The sequence below is a fragment of the Salmo salar genome, chromosome 29 (genome assembly GCF_965601325.2).
Source record: "Salmo salar chromosome 29, fSalSal1, whole genome shotgun sequence".
Classification (NCBI taxonomy): Eukaryota; Metazoa; Chordata; class Actinopteri; order Salmoniformes; family Salmonidae; genus Salmo; species Salmo salar.
Window position 1 is genome coordinate 28,212,501 of NC_138319.1, and position 27,294 is coordinate 28,239,794.

General features: G+C 45.5%; 3 protein-coding genes across 4 annotated transcripts; all 3 read right to left on the minus strand.

Moving 5' to 3' along the window:
• Nucleotides 1-5,955: 5,955 nt before the first annotated feature.
• On the minus strand, nt 5,956-12,396 carry LOC106590496 (uncharacterized). 2 transcript variants are annotated; one of them, XM_045710969.2, is made up of 8 exons: nt 12,217-12,396; nt 11,627-11,713; nt 9,468-9,512; nt 9,243-9,385; nt 8,423-8,649; nt 8,175-8,346; nt 7,595-7,843; nt 5,956-7,511 (listed from the first exon to the last, which is right to left on the minus strand). In XM_045710969.2, the coding sequence occupies exons 2-8, from the start codon at nt 11,697-11,699 to the stop codon at nt 6,426-6,428; spliced, it is 1,995 nt and encodes a 664-aa protein (XP_045566925.2). In that variant the 5' UTR covers nt 11,700-11,713; nt 12,217-12,396; the 3' UTR covers nt 5,956-6,425. The 2 variants fall into 2 exon arrangements, with proteins under 2 accessions (XP_045566925.2, XP_014037058.3); XM_014181583.3 differs by having other exon boundaries at nt 9,243-9,388.
• A 5,973-nt stretch (nt 12,397-18,369) lies between these two features.
• On the minus strand, nt 18,370-22,520 carry LOC106590495 (COP9 signalosome complex subunit 9). The gene is made up of 3 exons (XM_014181582.3): nt 22,334-22,520; nt 21,512-21,584; nt 18,370-18,616 (listed from the first exon to the last, which is right to left on the minus strand). Exons 1-3 carry the CDS (start codon nt 22,394-22,396, stop codon nt 18,579-18,581), a joined length of 174 nt encoding a protein of 57 aa, XP_014037057.1. The 5' UTR covers nt 22,397-22,520; the 3' UTR covers nt 18,370-18,578.
• Nucleotides 22,391-23,725, minus strand: LOC106590484 (otospiralin-like). The gene is made up of 3 exons (XM_082970633.1): nt 23,650-23,725; nt 23,573-23,599; nt 22,391-23,346 (listed from the first exon to the last, which is right to left on the minus strand). The coding sequence occupies exons 1-3, from the start codon at nt 23,723-23,725 to the stop codon at nt 23,159-23,161; spliced, it is 291 nt and encodes a 96-aa protein (XP_082826759.1). The 3' UTR covers nt 22,391-23,158.
• Between the last annotated feature and the right edge of the window lie 3,569 nt (nt 23,726-27,294).

Sequence of the window (27,294 nt, forward strand, 5' to 3'; positions counted from 1 at the left end):
AGGGTGGCTACTTTGAAGAATTTGTTTAACACTTTGTTATTTTATAGTTTTGATGTCTTCACTATTATTCTACAATATAGAAAATAGTAAAAAATAAAGAAAAACTCTTGAATGAGTAGGTGTGTCCAACCTTTTGACACCTACTGTATATATATCTCCCCCTCTATCACATTCTTCCTCTCTCTCAGCTAACGTGGATAGTACTAGGCTTCTATAGCATAGTAAAATATTGCCTTGACCAAGACGGAGGCAGAAGATAGCCGTGTGTGTGTGTGTGCGTGCGTGTGTTGGTATTTCTGGCAGGTCATTTGGGGGGTATGACTTTGTCACCAGCCGGAGACACACTCAGTCAGACATAAATATAGCAGTGCAAATCACACTAGCACACACACAGACATGCTCGCACACACACAGACATGCTCACACACACAGACATGCTCACACACACAGACATGCTCACACACACAGACATGCTCACACACACAGACATACTCAGACACAGACATGCTCACACACAGACATGCTCAGACACACAGACATGCTCACACACAGACATGCTCAGACACACAGACATGCTCACACACATAGACATGTTCAGACACACAGACATGCTCACACACACAGACATGCTCACACACACAGACATGTTCAGACACAGACATGCTCACACACAAGGACAAGAGATTTATATCACTCACTTTCCACTTGGACTCTCCAGCGATTCCCTGCTTCCCGCTGTTTCCGAAGTCTTACTCTCTCTCCACCCATCTCTCCACCCATCCCTCCACCCATCTCTCTCTTTCTCCTGTACTCCCTAGGTGTGCCCATGTGAGAAATGGGGAGGTTGTGGGGGGTTCAGGGACCAGGGCTCCAGGGGCAAGAGTTCCTTCCTGTATCGCTCAGCCTTCATTGTGGGACTAACCACCCCTTCACTTCGCAAAGGTCTTCTACAACGAACAGGTACTGTGTGTGTGTGTGTGTTTGGTTTAAAAAGTCAATATGGCTGAACCAGACTAGCAAACAGAGCCCTTGTGGAACCTTCCCCTTCCAGGCATCTAGGCTACTTCCTATTTATCCCCAGGGACTATACCCGATGGACTGGCTGCACCTGAGACGGTCTCTGTCCACAATCATGTGTAGTTTTGAACTCCACATTTCCGATTCGGTTGCCGTCCCCTTCAGTGATGCTGCTGAATTTCATATCTCCCGTATTACATATTGTTTGTTTGCGTTAGCATTCAATCTTATATTTCTCTGACAAAATCACCACAAGTCACTAAGTAATTAATTCATTATTAGCTAATATCCGTCTGTCTACAGCTGTATGGAGCGGAACAGGAAGATGTCATTTACGCTGACATCAATAACAACTTCACTTTTACTGGCTTCTTGATTCAGTGCCTCTCCTCACTTCTCTCCCTATCCCCACCTCTCTCCCTATCCCCCACCTCTCTTTCTATCCTCCACCTCTCTCCCTATCTCCCACCTCTCTCTCTATCCCCCACCTTTCTCCCTATCTCCCTATCCCCCATCTCTCTCCCTATCCCCCACCTCTCTCTCTATCCTCCACCTCTCAACCTATCCCCCATCTCTCTTTCTATCCTCCACCTCTCTCCCTATCCCCTACACATCTCCCTATCTATCCTCCACCTCTCAACCTATCCCCCACCTCTCTCTCTATCCTCCACCTCTCTCCCTATCCCCCACCTCTCTCCCTATCCCCCACCTCTCTTTCTATCCTCCACCTCTCTCCCTATCCCCCACACATCTCCCTATCTCCCACCTCTCTCTCTATCCTCTACCTTTCTCCCTATCTCCCTATCCCCCACCTCTCTCTCTCTCTCCTCCACCTCTCAACCTATCCTCACCTCTCTCCCTATCCCCCACCTCTCTCTCTATCCTCCACCTATCTCCCTATCGCCCACACATCTCCCTATCCCCCACTTCTCTCCCTATCCCCACCTCTCTCCCTGTCCTCCACCTCTCTCCCTATCCTACATACTTCTCCCTATCCCCACCTCTCTCCCTGTCCCCCACTTCTCTCCCTATCCCCACCTTTCTCCCTATCCCCCACCTCTCTCCCTATCCTCCACACATCTCCCTATCCCCAACTCTCTCCCTGTCCCCCATCTTTCTCCCTATCCCCACCTTTCTCCCTATCCCCCACCTCTCTCCCTATCCCCCACCTCTCTCCCTATCCCCCACCTCTCTCCCTATCCTCCACACATCTCCCTATCCCCCACTTCTCTCCCTATCCCCAACTCTCTCCTTGTCCCCCACCTCTCTCCCTATCCCCCACCTCTCTCCCTATCCCCACCTCTTTCCCTACCCTATCCTCAACCTCTCTCCCTGTCCCCCACCTCTCTCCCTATCCCCACCTCTTTCCCCATCCTCCACCTCTCTCCCTGTCCCCCACCTCTCTCCCTATCCCCACCTCTTTCCCCATCCTCTACCTGTCTCCCTGTCTTCCACCTCTCTCCCTGTCCCCCACCTCTCTCCCTGTCCTCCACCTCTCTCCCTCTCCTCAATCTCTCACCACTTGTTGTTCTCTGAGAAGATATATTAAATACTAAATGTAACTAGAACTGCTCTCTCTCTGTTTTCTCTTTCTCCCTTGTCCCTTCTGCTCTCTTTCTCACTCTGTTTCCTTTCTCCCTCCCTCCCCCTTATTTTCCATCCTCACACTCTCCCTCCCTCCCCATCCTCACACTCTCCCTCCTTCCCCATCCTCACACTCTCCCTCCCGCCCCATCCTCACTCTCTCTCCCTCCCCATCCTCACTCTCTCTCTCCCTCCCCATCCTCCCTCCCTCCCTCCCTCCCTCCCTCCCTCCCTCCCTCCCTCCCTCCCTCCCCATCCTCATACTCTCCCTCCCTCCCCATCCTCACTCTCTCCCTCTTATTTCTTCTGTCTGTCAGTGTCCAGCTGGACTCCAGCCCAGAGGGCCAGCATGTGTTTATTATCATCTCAGTCTAGTTCTGTAATGATAAAGATCAATCTGCCGCACAAACACACACAGAGCTGTGTGAGTGTTTTCCCTCTGGTCTCACAGCTGTTGTTCCTGAGTCTGAATCCTCTTGGATCAATAAAGTTAAGTTGATGTTTCAGTGTTTTATTCTTATCTTTCTGTGGGTTGGGGGAGAGGTGGGAGAGGAGAGATTTTCAAAACGTATTTTGATTTCTTCCCCTTCTCTCCGTGTTCATTTGCTCTGTACCCTTCTCCCCAACGTTTGCACTCGCTAACTCCAGGTGTATTTTAAAGGAGTCAACATCAATTTAGGTATTTGAAGTACCATAATGTAGAAGTACTGTAATGTTTTATAAGTGTATAGGGGTCAGTAAATAATATTACCACTGGTGACCTATAGGGGTCAGTAGATAATATTACCACTGTTGGCCTATAGGGGTCAATAGATAATATTACCACTGGTGACCTATAGGGGTCAATAGATAATATTACTATTGTTGGCCTATAGGGGTCAGTAGATAATATTACCACTGTTGGGCTATAGGGGTCAATAGATAATATTACCACTGGTGACCTATAGGGGTCAATAGATAATATTACCACTGGTGACCTATAGGGGTCAGTAGATAATATTACCACTGATGGCCTATAGGGGTCAGTAGATAATATTACCACTGTTGGGCTATAGGGGTCAATAGATAATATTACCACTGGTGACCTATAGGGGTCAATAGATAATATTACTATTGTTGGCCTATAGGGGTCAGTAGATAATATTACCACTGTTGGGCTATAGGGGTCAATAGATAATATTACCACTGGTGACCTATAGGGGTCAATAGATAATATTACCATTGATGGCCTATAGGGGTCAGTAGAGAATATTACCACTGTTGGGCTATAGGGGTCAATAGATAATATTACCACTGTTGGGCTATAGGGGTCAATAGATAATATTACTATTGTTGGCCTATAGGGGTCAGTAGAGAATATTACCACTGTTGGCCTATAGGGGTCAATAGATAATATTACCACTGTTGGGCTATAGGAGTCAATAGATAATATTACCACTGTTGGGCTATAGGGGTCAATAGATAATATTACCACTGGTGACCTATAGGGGTCAATAGATAATATTACCACTGTTGGCCTATAGGGGTCAATAGATAATATTACCACTGTTGGGCTATAGGGGTCAATAGATAATATTACCACTGTTGGCCTATAGGGGTCAATAGATAATATTACCACTGGTGACCTATAGGGGTCAATAGATAATATTACCACTGTTGGGCTATAGGGGTCAATAGAGAATATTACCACTGTTGGCCTATAGGGGTCAGTAGAGAATATTACCATTGATGGCCAATAGGGGTCAGTAGAGAATATTACCACTGTTGGGCTATAGGGGTCAATAGAGAATATTACCACTGTTGGCCTATAGGGGTCAGTAGAGAATATTACCATTGATGGCCAATAGGGGTCAGTAGAGAATATTACCATTGATGGCCTATAGGGGTTAGTAGAGAATATTACCACTGTTGGGCTATAGGGGTCAGTAGAGAATATTACCACTGATGGCCAATAGGGGTCAGTAGAGAATATTACCACTGTTGGCCTATAGGGGTCAGTAGAGAATATTACCACTGTTGGGCTATAGGGGTCAGTAGAGAATATTACCACTGTTGGGCTATAGGGGTCAGTAGAGAATATTACCATTGATGGCCAATAGGGGTCAGTAGAGAATATTACCACTGTTGGGCTATAGGGGTCAGTAGAGAATATTACCATTGATGGCCAATAGGGGTCAGTAGAGAATATTACCACTGTGGGGTATAGGGGTCAGTAGAGAATATTACCATTGATGGCCAATAGGGGTCAGTAGAGAATATTACCATTGATGGCCTATAGGGGTCAGTAGAGAATATTCCCATTGATGGCCAATAGGGGTCAATAGAGAATATTACCACTGTTGGGCTATAGGGGTCAATAGAGAATATTACCACTGTTGGGCTATAGGGGTCAATAGAGAATATTACCACTGTTGGCCTATAGGGGTCAGTAGAGAATATTACCACTGTTGGCCTATAGGGGTCAGTAGAGAATATTACCACTGTTGGGGTATAGGGGTCAGTAGAGAATATTACCATTGATGGCCAATAGGGGTCAATAGAGAATATTACCATTGATGGCCAATAGGGGTCAGTAGAGAATATTACCACTGTTGGGCTATAGGGGTCAATAGAGAATATTACCACTGTTGGCCTATAGGGGTCAGTAGAGAATATTACCACTGTTGGGCTATAGGGGTCAGTAGAGAATATTACCACTGATGGCCAATAGGGGTCAGTAGAGAATATTACCATTGATGGCCAATAGGGGTCAGTAGAGAATATTACCACTGTTGGGCTATAGGAGTCAATAGAGAATATTACCATTGATGGCCTATAGGGGTCAGTAGAGAATATTACCACTGTTGGGGTATAGGGGTCAATAGAGAATATTACCATTGATGGCCAATAGGGGTCAGTAGAGAATATTACCACTGTTGGCCTATAGGGGTCAGTAGAGAATATTACCACTGTTGGGCTATAGGGGTCAGTAGAGAATATTACCATTGATGGCCAATAGGGGTCAGTAGAGAATATTACCACTGTTGGGCTATAGGGGTCAGTAGAGAATATTACCACTGTTGGGGTATAGGGGTCAATAGAGAATATTACCATTGATGGCCAATAGGGGTCAGTAGAGAATATTACCATTGATGGCCTATAGGGGTCAGTAGAGAATATTACCACTGTTGGCCTATAGGGGTCAGTAGAGAATATTACCACTGTTGGCCTATAGGGGTCAGTAGATAATATTACCACTGTTGGCCTATAGGGGTCAGTAGAGAATATTACCACTGTTGGCCTATAGGGGTCAGTAGATAATATTACCATTGATGGCCAATAGGGGTCGAGAACATGGACATAAAGAGTTAAATACACGTTTTTCAAAGCTTTTATTTAAAACATTCAAAGTGGAGAAAAAAAACTTAATACATAATACATCATGAACAAAACAAACAAAAAGCATGTGCGGTTTGTAGCTACAGAAGCGAAGCAGAGCTGCGAGAATTTATTAAATAAGGAGGGGATCAATCAATTGTCAATTATTGTCAATCAATCAATAAAAGCTAACAAACTGTCAGATAAAACATCTAAAAACATCTAGTGGAGAGAAACTCCTACTGCTAAGAGCACTTTACTGCGTGTGTGCGTGCCTGTTCGCGCGTGCGTACATGACGTGTGTGTGTGTGTGTCAGACTTCAATCAGTCTTCTATTATTATTTTGTATTAAATAGTGTCCCACATCATCTGCTCCCATTTTAGCTGGTGTGTTGGTTTGTTTTTGTTGATGTAGTCTTTATGGCATATGTAGTGTGTCTTTGTGTATGCAGTGTGTGTGTGTTTACTTATTTTTTGCTGTAGTCAGCAGCGAATGCTCTGTGGTCATCCTGTTCAGGGTACTGGTCTCCATAACCTCTCAGCATGTCTTGGAAGCTGGGCATTCCCCGCTGGGGTGAGGGGTAGGACCCGTACGACAGCCCCTGCGAGGGAGGGGGATAAGCCCCGTAGGTCTCCTCCTGGCCACTCTGGTATGGCTCTGACTCTGCCTCGCTGTCTCTCTCTGGCTCTCCCTGGCTGTAACTGTGGTCCTGGCTGGACTCTGCCTCTGGCCCCCCCTGGTGTTCAGCCTGGGCGTTGGCGTATGGCAGCAGCTCCTCCTGGGTTTGGTAGCGACGCAGGCGGCAGTTGGTGTCATACTCCGGGTCACAGTCGGGGTCGGAAGGCTCCAGGACTCCGTTCCGTGATCCATCAGCGTTGAGATGTGGCTCGTAGGGCTCGGCGGGGTAGGCGGTGTTACGGTGGGCACCGGAACGCGGCTCTGTGCGGGTTATTGGGTAGCACTCCTTGTCATAGCCAATGTAGCATTCGTAGCCCTCCTTGGTCTTTCCTCGGGGGCCCAACGGGTGGCGATCCTCCTGGGGGGCTTCCTCATAGCGGGGAGGTGGGACGGGGGCCTGCCCCTGGGGGGAGGGGTGGGTACGTCTGTGCATGGAGGTTGCGGCTTCACGGAACATTGCAAAGGGATCGTTAGTATTAGCGTTAGTATTAGCTTGTTTGTACATGCCGTTTGGGTCATTAGCTTGAGCGTTAGCAATAGCTTGGCGATACATGGCATATGGGTCGCTAGCTGGAGCGCTGGTAGCACTGGCTTGGCGGTATATGGCATATGGGTCACTATATGGAGCGCTGGGAGCATTGGCTTGGCGGTTAGCATTAGCATAAGCATCCCTGTACATAGTTAATGGGTCACTGCGTTGCTCAGTGGCTGGGGCCGCGGCGCGCATTGCGGCGGGATCGTCTTTGTGTTCCTCCTTGAACTTCTCCGGTGCCGTGGCAAACTTTGTGGCGGTGAGAGGGTTACAGCCGTCCTCAAACAGAGGGTTGCAGGAACCAGGACCCGCCGGGGCATAGGGGGCGGGGGCACGGGGTGCCTGGGGACAGAAGGACAGTCATGATCATGATAATAAAATGATAATAGCTAAAATAATAATAATAATGATGATGATGATCTTACCTGTAGTGATGCAGCGTAGGCGCAGCGAGGGTCTCTGGGGTCACAGTTGGGGTAACGGAGGAAGAGGCCGGAGGGGCCTTTCTGGACCAGCTGTGGTTTACAAGCAGGGTCTTTCGGGTCACAGCCCAGGTGGGCGTAGGAGGGCAGGGGCCCAGCGGAGGGCTTGTGGCCGAAAGCAGCTCTCAGGTGGAACTGGAGACACTCCACGTCCTCCGCTGAACAGATACGCAGCAGCTCTGCCTTCTGCTCCTGGACGAGAATAAAAACAATAAAAACAGGACTATGTTCATTTACAGCAATACAGTAGTAGTAGTAATAGTGTAATAATACTGTAGTAGTAGTAGTAATAGTGTAGTAATACTGTATTAGCAGTACAGTAGTAGAAGTAATACTGTAGTAGCAATAGTGTAGTAATACTGTAGTAGCAGTACAGTAGTAGTAGTAGTAATAGTGTAGTAATACTGTAGTAGCAGTACAGTAGTAGTAGTAATAGTGTAGTAATACTGTAGTAGCAGTACAGTAGTAGCAGTAATAGTAGTAGCAGTACAGTAGTAGCAGTAATAGTGTAGTAATACTGTACCTTGGAGAGGAAGGACTGCACAGCAGGGGAGTAGTAGTAGTACCCAGAATGAGGGTCTTTACCGGCCACAGGGGAGCGTGCATACATGGGGGCTGGGGCCTTGACCGGGGCGGGGGAAGGTGGGGGCTGGCTCTTGGCTCGTGCCAGGGCGGCATAGAGACAATACGGGTCCCTACACAGGAGATTAGGTTAGAATCAATTCATGAGCATAAAATGATATAACACAGACATAAATTAACATGACTGACCTGTAGGGGTCACAGGCCTTGACAGGGGCAGGGACGGGCTTGGGAGGGGTCTTGGGTTCAGGTTTGGGCCGGTTGGTTGCAGAGGCCACACAGTTTGGGTCCTCTGAGTCGGCGCAGGCCTTGTAGATGTCCCCTAGGTGACCCAGGTAGGCCTTGTAGGAGCGACGGCCCTCAGCACGGTTCTTATTCTGGAGGTAGGCCAGGTAGACCTTGTCCAGCTCCTGGACCTGGGGATAGAGAGGAATATGAGGTTAGAGGTATATGAGGTTAGAGGTATGAGGTTAGAGGTATATGAGGCTAGAGGTATATGAGGTTAGAGGTATATGAGGTTATAGGTATAAGAGGTTAAGAGGTAAATGAGGTCAGAGGTATACGAGAATAGAGGTATATGAGTTTAGAGGTATGAGAATAGAGGTATATGAGGTTAGAGGTATATGAGGTCAGAGGTATATGAGGTCAGAGGTATATGAGGTCAGAGGTATATGAGGTCAGAGGTATATGAGAATAGAGGTATATGAGAATAGAGGTATATGAGGTTAGAGGTATATGAGGTCAGCGGTATATGAGATTAGAGGTATATGAGGTCAGAGGTATATGAGGTTAGAGGTATTAAAGAAAAGGACTAGGTATATACGAGGTTCGTAAAGATGAAAGCAAAAGCTAGGAAATAAGCAAGAACATGGAGAGAGATTCCTGCGGAGTTCCCCCAAGTTACCATGTCATTCTCAAATACAATATCCCTTTTATTCTCTAAGCAGACGATATTCAACTCTGATGGTGGGTGGTTAGTTAACCCCCCCAAACTCCTGTGTGTACTCACTGCCTCCGTGTTTCCATTGTCCGTGAAGTATTTGTACCAGCTCCAGAAGTCTGAGTGTTGCTTGTACCAGCTGATGTTTCTACGGTTACGGACAAGCCTCCTTGGTGACGCCATGGCAACCGCTGTCTCCTCAGTGGCATCCCCTACTGGAGATACATCAAGCATCAAACATTGTTCTGTATGTAAAGTGTGTTAAGTGTGTTTGTTAGGTAGTCCCATATTTACCATCTCCTTTGAGCTTCTGAACCACCGGCCCTGCCGACAGGAATTCTGGGAAAACACACACACTGTCAGAGCCAGATGTTGCTAACGTCAGCTGCAGACCCCAAAAACGCTTGCATACACTAATAGCACACTGTGTGGAAATTTGTGCGATTAAACACACACACAGGTTTACAGGGCAAGGGTAACTGGCAGTGCCTGGAGGTTTGGTGACTGCAGCTCTTTGTAGATTTTATAGGAGAGCCTGTAACAGTGGACCCCTACTGGGCCAGCTACCTGTGTGTGTGTGTGTGTGTGTGTGTGTGTGTGTGTGTGTGTGTGTGTGTGTGTGTGTGTGTGTGTGTGTGTGTGTGTGTGTGTGTGTGTGCTTCTTGGGGGGGGACAGTACACAGCTCTGCATGCCTGCTCTTTCATCTCCACAGGGAAGATGTGTTAACAGTTTTCAGAGGGATGGAAGTAGAGAGAGAGAGAGAGAAGGGGGAAGAGAGAGGGATGGAGGGAGGTCTGTGTGGTGTTGGGGTAAATGTTACTGTCTCAGACTGGAACATCTGGAAACAACAGTCTTTACAGGATGGAGGAAGGGGGAGGGGGAGGAGGAGGGGGGGGGGTGCAGGAGCGAGGAGAGAGCGGGACTCTGATGCTGACAGGTAATAAGCTTTTACAAGAGTTGTAACGCTGAAAGAACGCACCCAAATTCCCTCCCTCCCTCTCCTCTCCTCCTCCCCGTCTCCCTCCTTGTAAATACATGATGGTTAGTTAAGGTTAGAATTATGGGTCTATTTGAGAGACAATTTTAGAGGAAAGAGGAGATTCCGTATAGAGCGCCCCTGAGGGGAACTGTCAATCATGTCAACACATAACCAGAAACACCTGGGCAGGAGGCAGTTTCTCTAAGGCAGTGACATAAATGATGGAGGCAGTTTCTCTAAGGCAGTGACATAAATGATGGAGGCAGTTTCTCTAAGGCAGTTACATAAATGATGGAGGCAGTTTCTCTAAGGCAGTTACATAAATGATAGAGGCAGTTTCCCTAAGGCAGTGACATAAATGATGGAGGCAGTTTCTCTAAGGCAGTGACATAAATGATGGAGGCAGTTTCTCTAAGGCAGTGACATAAATGATGGAGGCAGTTTCTCTAAGGCAGTTACATAAATGATGGAGGCAGTTTCTCTAAGGCAGTGACATAAATGATGGAGGCAGTTTCTCTAAGGCAGTGACATAAATGATGGAGGCAGTTTCTCTAAGGCAGTGACATAAATGATGGAGGCAGTTTCCCTAAGGCAGTGACATAAATGATGGAGGCAGTTTCTCTAAGGCAGTGACATAAATGATGGACGCAGTTTCCCTAAGGCAGTTACATAAATGATGGAGGCAGTTTCCCTAAGGCAGTTACATAAATGATGGAGGCAGTTTCTCTAAGGCAGTGACATAAATGATGGAGGCAGTTTCTCTAAGGCAGTGACATAAATGATGGAGGCAGTTTCCCTAAGGCAGTGACATAAATGATGGAGGCAGTTTCCCTAAGGCAGTTACATAAATGATAGAGGCAGTTTCTCTAAGGCAGTGACATAAATGATGGAGGCAGTTTCCCTAAGGCAGTTACATAAATGATGGAGGCAGTTTCTCTAAGGCAGTGACATAAATGATGGAGGCAGTTTCCCTAAGGCAGTTACATAAATGATGGAGGCAGTTTCCCTAAGGCAGTTACATAAATGATGGAGGCAGTTTCTCTAAGGCAGTGACATAAATGATGGAGGCAGTGTCCCCTAAGGCAGTTACATAAATGATGGAGGCAGTTTCTCTAAGGCAGTGACATAAATGACTTCATGTTATAATAACAGGTCATTATCAGATGCTGGTGTCTGAGTGGACAATGCACATTGTTGTTGTATCCCAGGCCTGATTCAACTATGACTTGAGGATAGGTAAGGTTGAAAATCAATATTCACATTTAACATTTGTGAGTGACTTACATTCATACATTTTCATACACTTCCCCCGTACTGTTCCCCAGTGGGATTTGAACCCACAACCCTGACGTTGCAAACACCACCAACTGAGCCACACAGGACCCCATCCATCAGAAACTCCATCCATCACAAAGTCCTTCATCCATCCTGACCTTAACTATGTTTAATTGAGCGTGCATGCATGTGACTCACCAGGCAGCAGTATGGTGGCTAGCAGAGCAACAGTGAACACACCAGAGAACGATGCTCTCCTCCCTCCAGCCATGGCCTCCGCCTCTCCTGTGGACAATTTCAGTTAAATACCTACCACTGTAAAAACGATTTACTGTCAAATAAAGTGCTGCCTTTTACCCAGTGTCCTGCTCGGACTAAATCAATCTTTAGATGTCTTGCTTGACACAAGAAAAGAAAAAACATTGTCTCCATGCTACAGCCACCAGTGGGTCTGCTTCCACCCGTCTAAACTGCAGCCTCAGAGGGTGTTCTGTCTGCAAGCCTGAGTCTCATCAGGGGGTTTAGGCTGCTCTGCTGGTTGACTCTCCTACACAGGCTAGAGGTGTTTCAGAGGCAGAGCACTTCAACTTTCTAACTTTGACCTTAAACTGGACTTAAACTAACCTTGAACTGAACTTAATCCTGACCTAGTCTCTCTGGTCCCCATCGCTCTGCTGATCAGAACAATCTAATCTCATACTGAAGAGAATGACTCACCAACCTGACAGACATCAGGTCAGTTTTGGTGTAAACAAACAACCGAACCCTTGAACCCATTGTTGTCTTACCTGTATTGTGTGTAGTTGATTTTCTGTTGGATCTTGAGGAGAGGCTGTATCAGACGAAGCCGCCTGGCCCGGTTCGGTTTAGGGGCTGGATGTTCAAGTGTGTGTGAGTCTCCTGGTGTACCCTGTCCCTCTGGCCCTACTGACAGACTGTGCCCCCACAAATGGTTCTGTCTGGTTTTAAACGGACCCCTAATCATTAACACACACACACACACACACACACACACACCTTCCCGGGGGATCGGGGGGCACTGCTACCAGAGCTGCTATTGGCTGCCGTCAGCTCAGCCACCTGACCAATCAGAGACTATGTAATTACAGAGAGAGAGACAGAGAGAGACAGAGGGAGGGAGACAGACAGACAGACAGACAGACAGACAGACAGACAGACAGACAGACAGACAGACAGACAGACAGACAGACAGACAGACAGACAGACAGACAGACAGACAGACAGACAGACAGACAGAAACAGAGAGAGAGAGAGAGAGACAGAGGGGCAGACAGACAGACAGACAGACAGACAGACAGACAGACAGACAGACAGACAGACAGACAGACAGACAGACAGACAGACAGACAGACAGACAGAGAGAGAGAGAGAGAGAGAGAGAGAGGGGGACAGAGAGAACAAGAGAGAGAGAGAGAGAGAGAGAGAGAGAGAGAGAGAGAGAGAGAGGGGGACAGAGAGAACAAGAGAGAGAGAGAGAGAGAGAGAGAGAGAGAGAGAGAGACGGGAGACAGACAGACAGACAGACAGACAGACAGACAGACAGACAGACAGACAGACAGACAGACAGACAGACAGACAGACAGACAGAAACAGAGAGAGAGAGAGAGAGAGAGAGAGAGAGAGAGGGGGACAGAGAGAACAAGAGAGAGAGAGAGAGAGAGAGAGAGAGAGAGAGAGAGAGGGACAGAGAGAACAAGAGAGAGAGAGAGAGAGAGAGAGGGACAGAGAGAACAAGAGAGAGAGAGAGAGAGAGAGAGAGAGAGAGAGAGGGGGACAGAGAGAACAAGAGAGAGAGAGAGAGAGAGAGAGAGAGAGAGAGAGAGAGAGAGAGAGAGGGACAGAGAGAACAAGAGAGAGAGAGAGAGCGAGAGAGGGACAGAGAGAACAAGAGAGAGAGCAACATGTAAAAACAGAGGAAATAATGAAGGGGGAAGGAGAACAAAGGCGCCACATAAGCACTTCCCAGAACTCCATTTTGTAGGAGGGAGGCCCAAAACCCTACCTGTTAGCTACTGTTAGACAGCCCTGTTGGCACACTGACAGATGGTCTAACCATCAGGAATTATCATCATCTACAGTTTCCTCCTTAGTTCTACATTCAGACACATCTGCCCTGTTACAAAAGATTTACACACACACACACACACATACACACACGGGTCCTACTTGCTTACAGTGTCTCTCCATCGGTGTTGTCCCTGTATAATGCAATAGCACCCAAACGGTTGACAGTTTGGGACTCACAAATCACTCCAACTTAATCGCAGCCACATAGAGATGGATGTCATTTATGCATTTGTCATTTTTGTTTTGTATCAAATTTATTTTTCAAATCAAATCAAATCAAATTTATTTTTATATAGCCCTTCGTACATCAGCTGATATTCTCAAAGTGCTGTACAGAAACCCAGCCTAAAACCCCAAACAGCAAGCAAAGCATGTGAAAGAAGCACGGTGGCTAGGAAAAACTCCCTAGGAAAAACTCCCTAGAAAGGCCAAAAACCTAGGAAGAAACCTAGAGAGGAACCAGGCTATGAGGGGTGGCCAGTCCTCTTCTGGCTGTGCAGGGTGGATATTATAACAGAACATGGTCAAAATGTTAAAATGTTAAAATGTTCATAAATGACCAGCATGGTCAAATAATAATAATCATAGTAGTTGTCGAGGGTGCAACAAGCACGTCCAACTTTTTATGTACATAAAACAATGGAAAAAGTTGCAAAAATATCACAGATAGCTCTCCTCTCTGTTATCCGTCAACTTATCCGAACCCCATAGAAAAAACATTTACAGATACAAAATCTCTGTGTGTTCAGCGCCTTTCCTAGTAGTGGTCAATATTGGTCCTTACATCAGGGTCGTATTCATTAGGAACAAAACTGAAGCTAACGGGCTGAAATGGGGAGTGCCGACCTGAACTTGTCCAATAACAAATCATTTTCTGCTGCGAAACATTTTGTTACAGTGTGCAGTAATGAATACAGGCCTGGTGCATTGCCAAATGTAAAAACTATTTTGCCACCTGTTGGACCTAAATTCCCATTTTCTTTATTTGTACTATATTAATTGTTTTGCGCCATTTATAATAATAGTATTATTGAATGTAAGTATAAATATTTCATAATGAATTATGGAGTTGACTTCTGTTTTTGTTTTTTCTATCATGGTTATCATGGGTATTTAAAAGCATTATGGAGCCTTTCCTGGGCACACCCCTTTTTTTCCCATGTTCCCCTTCCCTTAAGCTATTTAGGTTTTTGTCAGTATGGGTCTACTAGACCTCAGGTATGGCAGTAACTTACAGTTCTTTGACCACTACTCTACGTCAAGACTTAGAAAGCTGCTACTAGTCTACCTTTCGTCTACAGTTTAAATCTGATGGCTTTGAGTTTGATCATCGATGGAATACAGCCTATGAAATTACCTTTTGTTTGAAAAATAAATGTTTGTTTTCCCACTATCGAAGCTTTGGATTCCCTGTTCTGTAGTTGCTTTGGAAGCGCGTCTCACTGCGGCATCACATACCTGTGGCCTCAAGGCAAATTTGGAATTGGATTACGAATTGCCTTTATACCACCCTCAACATCAGTGGTATTCAAACTTTTTCAGTGGGGACCCAATTTCTTCCCCAAGAATTTCTTGTGACCCCATCCCACTACAAATCTAATGGCACAACCTTAAAATCAGTAAATATGTATTTTTAAATCAACAAATAACAAATTCAGTGAATTTTCATCTATTATCAAAATGAAAATAAACAAATAAATACATTTACTCAATATTTTATTTTTCTAATTATCTTTCTCAAAAATGTTTGTTTATTGTCCCATACAATAATATGTACTCTAAATGTTTTGTCCCCTCCCCCCCAAAAAAGAAAGTAGATACAATAGCAGTCAAAAGTTTTAGAACACCTACTCATTCATTGGTTTTTCTTTATTTTTACTATTTTCTACATTGTAGAATAATAGTGAAGACAACAAAACTATGAAATAACACATATGGAATCATGTAGTAACCAAAAAAGTGTGAAACAAATGAAAATATATTTTAGATTCTTCAAATAGCCACCCTTTGCCTTCTGTGAATGTATTGTAATGTTTTTGAAATTGTATAAACTGCCCTAATTTTGCTGGACCCCAGGAAGAGCTAATGTGGATCCATAATAAGTACAAATACAAACTAAAAACACACCATGTTTATGGTTAGTTTAGAGATCAGAGGCTGCGTTTACACAGGCAGCCCATTCTCATTTATTTTTTCCACTAAATGGTCTTTTGACCAATCACATCAGATCTCTTTCACATCAATCTTTTTCAGAGCTGATCGGATTGGTCAAAAATACCAATTAGTAAAAACAAAAGAACAGAATTGGGCTGCCTGTCTAAATCTTTTATTTCTGTCCTTCTCTGTCTCCCTTTCTCTCTCACTTCCTTTCTTCCCTTTTATCTATCAGATCGTCGGCCAACTAAGGTCACCACAAGTTGCTGCACAAGTGTGTCTGACTCTCACATCAAATTTAGACTGCAAGGATACCACATCCAAAACGCCATGCCACCCTGTGTTGATGCCATCGTGTAAGTCTCAAACACACACACAGAGTTCAACGTGTGTATGTTTTATGATTAACTACTCATGGTATGATTGTGGTAACGTACAGGAACTCAAGTCCTTTAGTTCACCCGACCTAGAATACCTCACAATCAAATTACGACCGTATTACCTCCCAAGATAATTCTTTTCAGTTTTAGTCACAGCGGATACTACGATGGCCATCAAGGAACTACACTGGACTTTGTGCAAACTGGAAACCACATATCCTGAGGCCACATTTATCGTAGCTGGGGATAGTAACAAAGCAAATTTGTAGTACTCGTGCTGCTAAAACACTTGATCACTGCTACTCGCCCTTCTGGGATGGCTACAAGACCCCCCCCCGTGCTAAAGTATATTCAACGTCTGACCAATTGGAATCCAAGCTTCAAGATTGTTTTGATCACGCGGACTGGGATATGTTCAGGGTAGCCTCCGAGAATAACATTGATATATACACTACCGGTCAAAAGTTTTAGAACACCTACACATTCAAGGGTTTTTCTTAATGTTTTTTACTATTATCTACATTGTAGAATAATAGTGAAGACATCAAAACTATGAAGTCCAAAAAGTCCAAAAAAGTGTGAAACAAATCAAAATATATTTTAGATTTTAGATTCTTCAAATAGCCACCCTTTGCCTTGATGCCAGCTTTGCACACTCTTGGCATTCTCTCAACCAGCTTCGCCTGTAATGCTTTTCCAACCGTCTTGAAGGACTTCCCACATATGCTGAGCACTTGCTGGCTGCTTTTCCTTCACTCTGCGGTGCAACTCATCCCAAACCATCTCAATTTGTTTTAGGTCGGGGGATTGTGGAGGCCAGGTCATTTGATGCAGCACTCCATCACTCTACTTCTTGGTAAAATAGCCTGGAGGTGTGTTGGGCCATTGTCCTGTTGAAAAACAAATGATAGTCCCACTAAGCCCAAACCAGATGGGATGGCGTATCGCTGCAGAATGCTGTGGTAGCCATGCTGGTTAAGTGTGCCTTGAATCCTCAATAAATCACAGACAGTGCCACCAGCAAAGCAACCCCACACCATCACACCTCTTCCTCCATGCTTCACAGTGGGAACCACACATGCGGAGATCATCCGTTCACCCACACCGTCTCACAGTTGGACCCAAAAATCGCTAATTTGGACTCCAGACCAAAGGACAAATGTTCTACTGGTCTTATGTCCATTCCTCGTGTTTCTTGGCCCAAGCAAGTCTCTTCTTCTTATTGGTGTCATTTAGTAGTGATTTCTTTGCAGCAATTCAACCATGAAGGCCTGATTCACGCAGTCTCCTCTGAACAGTTGATGTTGAGATGTGTCTGTTACTTGAACTCTGTGAAGCGTTTATTTAGGCTGCAATTTCTGTGGCTGGTAACTCTAATGAATTTATCCTCTGCAGCAGAGGTAACTCTGGGTCTTCCTTTCCTGTGGCGGTCCTCATGGGAGCCAGTTTCATCATAGCGCTTGATGGTTTTTGCAACTGCACTTGAAGAAACTTTCAAAGTTTTTGAAATGTTCCTTATTGACTGACCTTCATGCCTTAAAGTAATGATGGTCTGTCGTTTCTCTTTGCTTATTTGAGCTGTTCTTACCATAATACGGACTTGGTCTTTTACCAAATAGGGATATCTTCTGTATACCACCCCTACCTTGTCAAATCACAACTGATTTGATCAAACGCATTAAGAAGGAAAGAAATTCCACAACTTAACTTTAAACAAGGCACACCTGTTAATTGAAATGCGTTCCAGGTGACTACCTCATGAAGCTGGTAAAGAGAATGCCAAGAGTGTGCAAAGCTGTCATCAAGGCAAAGGGTGGCTACTTCGAAGAATCTCAAATATATTTTGATTTGTTCAACACTTTTTTTGGTTACTACATGATTTCATGTGTTATTTCATAGTTTTGATGTCTTCACTATTATTCTACAACGTCGAAACTAGTACAAATAAAGTAAAAACCCTTGACTGAGTAGGTGTTCTAAAACTTTTGACTGGTAGTGCATATATAAAAAGAAATTGGGCAACCCTACTGCAGTTCCCCCGCTACCCTGACTTTAAATACCACTGCTCTATATGTTTTGTAGTGTTGCTGTACAATAGCCATCTGTGTAGTGGTCATGTTAGCTGGGGATGTTGATATAAATATTATAGGTATGCGTGAGTATGTGATGTTATGGCATATGTAATTATTTCTCCACTAACAGGTGTTTCTCAGCGCCTACAGGCCTGCCAACCTGCCGCAGCACATTGAAACACGACGGCAACACTGATAATTTCGCCAGTCTATGGAATGCATAGAATCCACAGAATTCACCCACACCTGCTTTTTAGAAAAGGCTTTATTTAACAAACACAGTGGAAATGAGGACAGATCTTCAAAAGCACTTCCAACATGGAAATGGTTCTGGTTTTACAGTTCTTACGATCTTAATGTCTCACACACACACACACACACACACACACACACACACACACCACACACACACACACACACACACACGTAATCATGGGTATATAGGGTCTTCCTCATTCACTGCAGGTCCTCATCATCAAACAGATCCTCAAAGTCTGAGACAGAGAGACAGGTAGACAGAGAGAAAGAACAGTGAGCTTCTGATGTGATTGATAGCTCCTATCTGCTGAGTGCCCTGATACAGTATATGCATGGTGAAGTTTGAAAACATTCTAAAATAGTAGTCCAGTTTGTAGTCTGACTCATAACAGGTCATGCAGTAGTACTGTAGGTCAGTATTTGGTAGGTAATGCCTTAGGACTTTAGGTTCCCTAAGGATAGGAGAGGTTTGGTGTTAACAAATGTGCTGCTTTACAGGAGCTACAACCACTCAAAAGGCAAAAATCACTGACACCACAGAAACACAGGGGAATGTGTTTTTCTGCTGGGTGTGTGTGAGTGCCTGTGTGATACGTGGTGTGTGTGAGTGCCTGTGTGATACGTGGTGTGTGTGAGTGCCTGTGTGATACGTAGTGTGTGTGAGTGCCTGTGTGATACGTGGTGTGTGTGAGTGCCTGTGTGATACGTGGTGTGTGTGAGTGCCTGTGTGATACGTGGTGTGTGTGAGTGCCTGTGTGATACGTGGTGTGTGTGAGTGCCTGTGTGATACGTGGTGTGTGTGAGTGCCTGTGTGATACGTGGTGTGTGTGAGTGCCTGTGTGATACGTGGTGTGTGTGAGTGCCTGTGTGATACGTAGTGTGTGTGAGTGCCTGTGTGATACGTAGTGTGTGTGAGTGCCTGTGTGATACGTAGTGTGTGTGAGTGCCTGTGTGATACGTGGTGTGTGTGAGTGCCTGTGTGATACGTAGTGTGTGTGAGTGCCTGTGTGATACGTGGTGTGTGTGAGTGTCTGTGTGATACGTGGTGTGTGTGAGTGCCTGTGTGATACGTGGTGTGTGTGAGTGTCTGTGTGATACGTGGTGTGTGTGAGTGCCTGTGTGATACGTAGTGTGTGTGAGTGCCTGTGTGATACGTAGTGTGTGTGAGTGCCTGTGTGATACGTGGTGTGTGTGAGTGTCTGTGTGATACGTGGTGTGTGTGAGTGCCTGTGTGATACGTGGTGTGTGTGAGTGCCTGTGTGATACGTGGTGTGTGTGAGTGCCTGTGTGATACGTGGTGTGTGTGAGTGCCTGTGTGATACGTGGTGTGTGTGAGTGCCTGTGTGATACGTGGTGTGTGTGAGTGTGTTCAAAGCGGCAGGCTGGCTAGGTTTCCTGCTGAGTTTCAGTCTAACAGGAACCATAAACCCCTTTATCATCCTCCTCTCCTCCTTTCCCTGCTCCCCCTCCTTTCCCTGCTCCCCCTCTCTTCTCCTCCTTTCCCTGCTCCCCCTCCTTTCCCTGCTCCCCCTCTCTTCTCCTCCTTTCCCTGCTCCCCCTCTCTTCTCATCTCCTCCTGACATTACTCCTATCCGTTCCCTACTCTCCTCTTCTCTCTACTGCTCCTCTCCTCCTTTATATCTTCTTTAAAGGGATACTTCGTTTTTTGTTGCAATGAGGCCCTTTATCTACATCCCCAGAGTGAGATGAACTGGTGGATACCGTTGTCATGTCTCTGTATCTAGTATGAAGGAAGTTAGCGGTAGTTTCACGAGCCAACGCTAACTAGCGTTAGGTTGCTCATTGCCAAAAATCCTGAAGTCTCCCTTTAACCATTCCTCCTGAAGTCTCCCTCTAACCATTCCTCCTGAAGTCTCCCTTTAACCATTCCTCCTGAAGTCTCCCTTTAACCATTCCTCCTGAAGTCTCCCTTTAACCATTCCTCCTGAAGTCTCCCTTTAACCATTCCTCCTGAAGTCTCCCTTTAACCATTCCTCCTGAAGTCTCCCTTTAACCATTCCTCCTGAAGTCTCCCTTTAACCATTCCTCCTGAAGTCTCCCTCTAACCATTCCTCCTGAAGTCTCCCTTTAACCATTCCTCCTGAAGTCTCCCTTTAACCATTCCTCCTGAAGTCTCCCTCTAACCATTCCTCCTGAAGTCTCCCTTTAACCATTCCTCCTGAAGTCTCCCTTTAACCATTCCTCCTGAAGTCTCCCTTTAACCATTCCTCCTGAAGTCTCCCTTTAACCATTCCTCCTGAAGTCTCCCTTTAACCATTCCTCCTGAAGTCTCCCTTTAACCATTCCTCCTGAAGTCTCCCTTTAACCATTCCTCCTGAAGTCTCCCTTTAACCATTCCTCCTGAAGTCTCCCTCTAACCATTCCTCCTGAAGTCTCCCTCTAACCATTCCTCCTGAAGTCTCCCTTTAACCATTCCTCCTGAAGTCTCCCTTTAACCATTCCTCCTGAAGTCTCCCTTTAACCATTCCTCCTGAAGTCTCCCTTTAACCATTCCTCCTGAAGTCTCCCTTTAACCATTCCTCCTGAAGTCTCCCTCTAACCATTCCTCCTGAAGTCTCCCTTTAACCATTCCTCCTGAAGCCTCCCTTTAACCATTCCTTCTCTTCTCCTCTCCTCTTTTTAATGATCACTTTCTAGGTCATGTGTTGCTGAGCCATAAACTGTTTGTCCCGTGGCTAACACTGCCAGATGGAAAACACATTAGCTACACTGTGTGGTGCGTGTGTTGTTAATTGAAGTTTACAGGGAAAAGACATGTGAGTTTCTGTGAGACGGCCCTGTTGGCAAAGCAAACACACACAGAACACTTTCATAAGACCCCTCCCTAGCCCCCAAGATGCTTCTCTACCCAGTCTAGCCCAGTGTTTCCCCCAACCTCTCCACCCATTCCACCAGCACAGCTGATTCAACTGGTCAGCTACTCATCAGCACTCGATTAGTTTAAATCAGGTATGCTAGTACTGGAATAGAACAAATAAGTAAAATGAGATACTCAAGGATAGGTTTGAGAAACACTGCTCTAGTCTAGCCTCCAGCCCCACCTAGCCTCTACGGTGTGTGTGTGTGTGTGTGTGTGTGTGTGTGTGTGTGTGTGTGTGTGTCTGACTGACCGTTGAAGAAGTCCGAGTGCACTGCTTTCTCATTTGCTGCCAGGTCCATGAGCAGACCGCTGCTGCCCCCTGCCTGAAGAATCAGACACACCCACACACAGGGACAACTTTAAAACAATGTAAGCCAAGTAAAGAAAACACATCAGCTAGAAATCAAAGACAGTTAAGTCTACAGACAAAAAGGTGACAGTTTAGGTTTAAAAAAACGGTCTGTGCTATAGCCTAGCACCCATGCACTTTCGCCTAGGGTTGATGTGCATTCCCGGTCATGTCCTCCGTGGACCGACTCGTACATAAAGCATCCTTCATTCGTGGGCGAAGCTGAGGGCAAAAAAAAAACGAGTTAACGATAGAATTGATGCCTTTGCAGCCTGAATGTAGGATGTTTTATGTACGAGTCGGTCCACGGACAACACGAGTGTGTTACTGGGCATACATCTAGTTCTCGAAAACTCTAGGCAGCATTCTGCCTTCTCCCTACAGTTTTCATCCCTCAGCTTCGCCCACAACTGGGTCATGTGAACTACAATCCCAACACTGTGATCTAACGTTTAGAAACGTCAATAATCATCACTTGCGATTCGGCTTTCGAAACACGCCCCTCATCTTTGTTATTGTTGATATGAAACATAAGGTCCTTATGCTTCTTAAACCGTACCGCGAGCGATGAACGTTAATATTCAGACCGAGCGACGCCGCTCTTAATTAACAGCAGGCGTTTTTTCTATCCGAGTCACTAACGTTAGCTGGCTAGGTTAGCGTTGGAGTTACTGTAGCTAGGCTAGGTCGGCGATTCTCTCGTGTCCCCTGATGATTACTAACCTCGTCTAGATCCACATAAGGCCCGGCGCCTTCAGGGAACATCTCGTCCACCGCTGGTTTCATGATAATTTCTGTTTTGAACTAGGTACCGTAAGGAATATTAGCTAACTATATAGCTAGATGTTCTCTGTCGACGTAAACAATAGAAACCGGACCCTTTTCCGTGTAACACCACTTCCTGCTTTGGTAACAGTATAATGCGCTTGACTTTCACACGGAACCAACGGTCGTTTGGGTGTACAGATTGAAGCAAAGGTAGGCTTCAGAAGATAGCCAGGTACAGCTACTACAGACTTAGGTAAAACTAGGTAAAATATGGTACAAACCTCCAGGTGATGACAGGAGTTACATACCCAAGGATGGGAAACCTATAACTGATTGTAAAATAACTTTATCTTTGTAAACATTCCTCATACAAAATTCCTATTGCATTTCAATCCTTGCAAGTATCCACATCAAATATGGTAAATTATGACAATGAGATCAAATTTCTGGTCAAATTTCATTCATATTGCACATTACATTTATGTAACGTTTTATATTATAGCCGTTGAAATTCATGTGTTTTTTCAGGTATGTGAGACGCATTCATATATTTCATAATAAGTTAAATTACATTTGCTTATAAAGTCTCATATTTATTAAATGCATTTCAATATACAATATTACATAACCTTATGGGGCCTCTCCCTCCGTCCATCCCCTCTCATCATTCTCCCCCTCTCTTCTCCCTTCCTGACCCTCTCCCCACCCTCTCTCCTCCTCTCTATTCTCCCTCTACCGTACCCCCCCTCCCCCCTCCCTATCTCCGTCTCCTCTCTCTCCTCAGTGTTCGTGTCCCTCGTTGGTCTCATATCCCAGTGTGTCTCCCAGGTGTTGGTGAGCATAGAAGGCCCGGGCCATTTCGTTGATGTGCTTGTAGGCTCCAATAGACCTGAAGTACTCTACGTAGTGCCAGAAGTCTGAGGTGGTGTAGGGCCAGTAGGGGACTGCCGGGGGCTCATCGTATGGAACTACAAACACACAGACAGAAACAAATCACAACACTCACTGACTGACAACCCCAAGGAAGTCTACATAATATAAGAACCATGTAGAGACCATCAGTACATGTTACAGAAGGTCTCTGTGTGTGTGTGTGTGTGTGTGTGTGTGTGTGTGTGTGTGTGTGTGTGTGTGTGTGTGTGTGTGTGTGTGTGTGTGTGTGTGTGTGTGTGTGTGTGTGTGTGTCTATTTTACCTCCTTCAGGGGTGAAGCCTCTAGCATCTGTAGGAGGGAGAGAGATGGGAGATGGAGTTTAGCATTCTGAAGCGTACCAAGTATTCCATACACAAAGACTCGATTGAGAGTCCTGAAAAATGAGAGTCCTCCTCTGAGGACTCTGGGATACATGAAGAAACTTCCTTCCTCCTCAAATATTATTCCTCACTGAGTTTACACACACACACAAACAAACACACGGTGCTCTTTGTACAGATGCAGTATTGAAAACAGACCTCGCCTTATGGATGCAGGAATCTGTCCTTACTGAATACAACAGTTAGTCACAGTTATCTGCCATCTGAGTCAGTTATCTTCAATACTGCATACTTATTATGGCACTTTAACATGGATTACACATACAGCACTATTTACTAAGCGATTTGACGTAAAATGCTTAACATCAACCCCGGCCTAAATCCACAAAGAGCAGGCAGAAGGTAACATAACACCTACGTAACAGCCACTGGCAGCCTGTGGCGCGATTTTCAAAACGTTAAAAATCCTATTACTTAAATTTCTCAAACATATGACTATTTTACAGCTATTTAAAGACAAGACTCTCGTTAATCTAACCACACTGTCCGATTTCAAAAAGGCTTTACAACGAAAGCAAAACATTAGATTATGTCAGCAGAGTACCAAGCCAGAAATAATCAGACACCCATTTTTCAAGCCAGCATATAATGTCACCAAAACCCAGAAGACAGCTAAATGCAGCACTCACCTTTGATGATCTTCATCAGATGACAACCCTAGGACATTATGTTATACAATACATGCATGTTTTGTTCAATCAAGTTCATATTTATATCAAAAACCAGCTTTTTACATTAGCATGTGACGTTCAGAACTAGCATACCCCCCGCAAACTTCCGGGGAATTCGCTAACATTTTACTAAATTACTCACGATAAACGTTCACAAAAAGCATAACAATTATTTTAAGAATTATAGATACAGACCTCCTCTATGCACTCGATATGTCCGATTTTAAAATAGCTTTTTGGTGAAAGCACATTTTGCAATATTCTAAGTACATAGCCCAGGCATCACGGGCTCGCTATTTAGACACCCGGCAAGTTTAGCACTCACCATAATCATATTTACTATTATAAAAGTTTGATTACCTTTTGTTGTCTTCGTCAGAATGCACACCCAGGACTGCTACTTCAATAACAAATGTTGGTTTGGTCCAAAATAATCCATCGTTATATCCGAATAGCGGCGTTTTGTTTGTGCGTTCCAGACACTATCCGAAATAGTAAAGAAGTGTCGCGCGCATGGCGCAATTCGTGACAATAAAATTCTAAATATTCCATTACCGTACTTCGAAGCATGTCAACCGCTGTTTAAAATCAATTTTTACGACATTTTTCTCGTAGAAAAGCGATAATATTCCGACAGGGAATCTCCTTTTCGGCAAACAGAGGAAAAAATCCCAAAGGCGGGGGCGGTCGGGTCACGCGCATAAGCCCAGTGTCCCTTGATCGGCCACTTGAGAAAGGCGATAATGTGTTTCAGCCTGGGGCTGGAATGACGACATTCTGTTTTTTCCCGGGCTCTGAGCGCCTATGGACGACGTGGGAAGTGTCACGTTAGAGCAGAGATCCTTAGTAAATGATAGAGATGGAAAAGAAGTTCAAGAAATGGTCAGACAGGCCACTTCCTGTAAAGGAATCTCTCAGGTTTTGACCTGCCATTTGAGGTCTGTTATACTCACAGACACCATTCAAACAGTTTTAGAAAATTTAGGGTGTTTTCTATCCATATGTAATAAGTATATGCATATTCTAGTTACTGGGTAGGAGTGGTAACCAGATTAAATCGGGTATGTTTTTTATCCAGCCGTGTCAATACTGCCCCCTAGCCCTAACAGGATAACTGAGGGTATGGATTACAGGCAACATTCGCACTGAGCTAAAGGGTAGAGCTGCCGCTTTCAAGGTGCGGGACTCTAACCCGGAAGCTTATAAGAAATCCTGCTATGCCCTCCGACGAACCATCAAACAGGCAAAGCGTCAATACAGGGCAAAGACTGAATCGTACTACACCGGCTCCGACGCTCGTCTTATGTGGCAGGGCTTGCAAACTATTACAGACTACACAGGGAAGCACAGCCGCGAGCTGCCTATTGACACTAGCCTACCATACGAGTTAAGTGACTTCTATGCATGATTCAAGGCAAGCAACACTGAGGCATGCGTGAGAGCATCAGCTGTTCTGGACGACTGTGTGATCACGCTCTCCGTAGTCGACGTGAGTAAGACCTTTAAACAGGTCAACATACACAACGCTGCGGGGCCAGACGGATTACCAGGACGTGTGCTCCGGGCATGTGCTGACCAACTGGCAGGTGTCTTCACTGATATTTTCAACATGTCCCTGATTGAGTCTGTAATACCAACATGTTTCAAGCAGACCACCATAGTCCCTGTGCCCAAGAACACAAAGGTAACCCGCCTAAATGACTACAGACCCGTAGCACTCACGTCCGTAGCCATGAAGTGCTTTGAAAGGCTGGTAATGGCTCACATCAACACCATTATCCCAGAAACCCTAGACCCACTCCAATTTGCATACCGCCCAAACAGATCCACAGATGATGCAATCTCTATTGCACTCCACACTGCCCTTTCCCACCTGGACAAAAGGAACACCTATGTGAGAATGCTATTCATTGACTACAGCTCAGCGTTCAACACCATAGTACTCAAAGCTCATCACTAAGCTAAGGATCCTGGGACTAAACACCTCCCTCTGCAACTGGATCCTGGACTTCCTGACGGGCCACCCCCAGGTGGTGAGGGTAGGTAGCAACACATCTGCCACGCTGATCCTCAACACTGGAGCCCCCCAGGGGTGCGTGTTCAGTTCCCTCCTGTACTCCCTGTTCACCCACAACTGCATGACCAGGCACGACTCCAACACCATCATTAAGTTTGCAGACGACACAACAGTGGTAGGCCTGATCACCGACAATGACGAGACAGCCTATAGGCAGGAGGTCAGAGACCTGGCCGGGTGGTGCCAGAATAACAACCTATCCTTCAACGTAACCAAGACTAAGGAGATGATTGTGGACTACAGGAAAAGGAGGACCGAGCACGCCCACATTCTCATCGATGGGGCTGTAGTGGAGCAGGTTGAGAGCTTCAAGTTCCTTGGTGTCCACATCACCAACAAACTAGAATGGTCCAAGCACACCAAGACAGTCGTGAAGAGGGCACGACAAAGCCTATTCCCCCTCAGGAAACTAAAAAGATTTGGCATGGGTCCTCAGATCCTCAAAAGGTTCTACAGCTGCAACATCAAGAGCATCCTGACTGGTTGCATCACTGCCTGGTACGGCAATTGCTCGCCCTCTGACCGCAAGGCACTACGGAGGGTAGTACGTACGGCCCAGTACATCACTGGGGCCAAGCCGCCTGCCATCCAGGACCTCTACACCCTGTGGTGTCAGAGGAAGAGCCTAAAAATTGTCAAAGACCCCAGCCACCCCAGTCATAGACTGTTCTCTCTACTACCGCATGGCAAGCGGTACCAGAGTGCCAAGTCTAGGACAAAAAGGCTTCTCAACAGTTTTTACCCCCAAGCCATAAGACTCCTGAACAGGTAATCAAAAGGCTACCCGGACTATTTGCATTGTGTGCCACCCCCCAACCCCTCTTTTACGCTGCTGCTACTCTCTGTTTATCATAT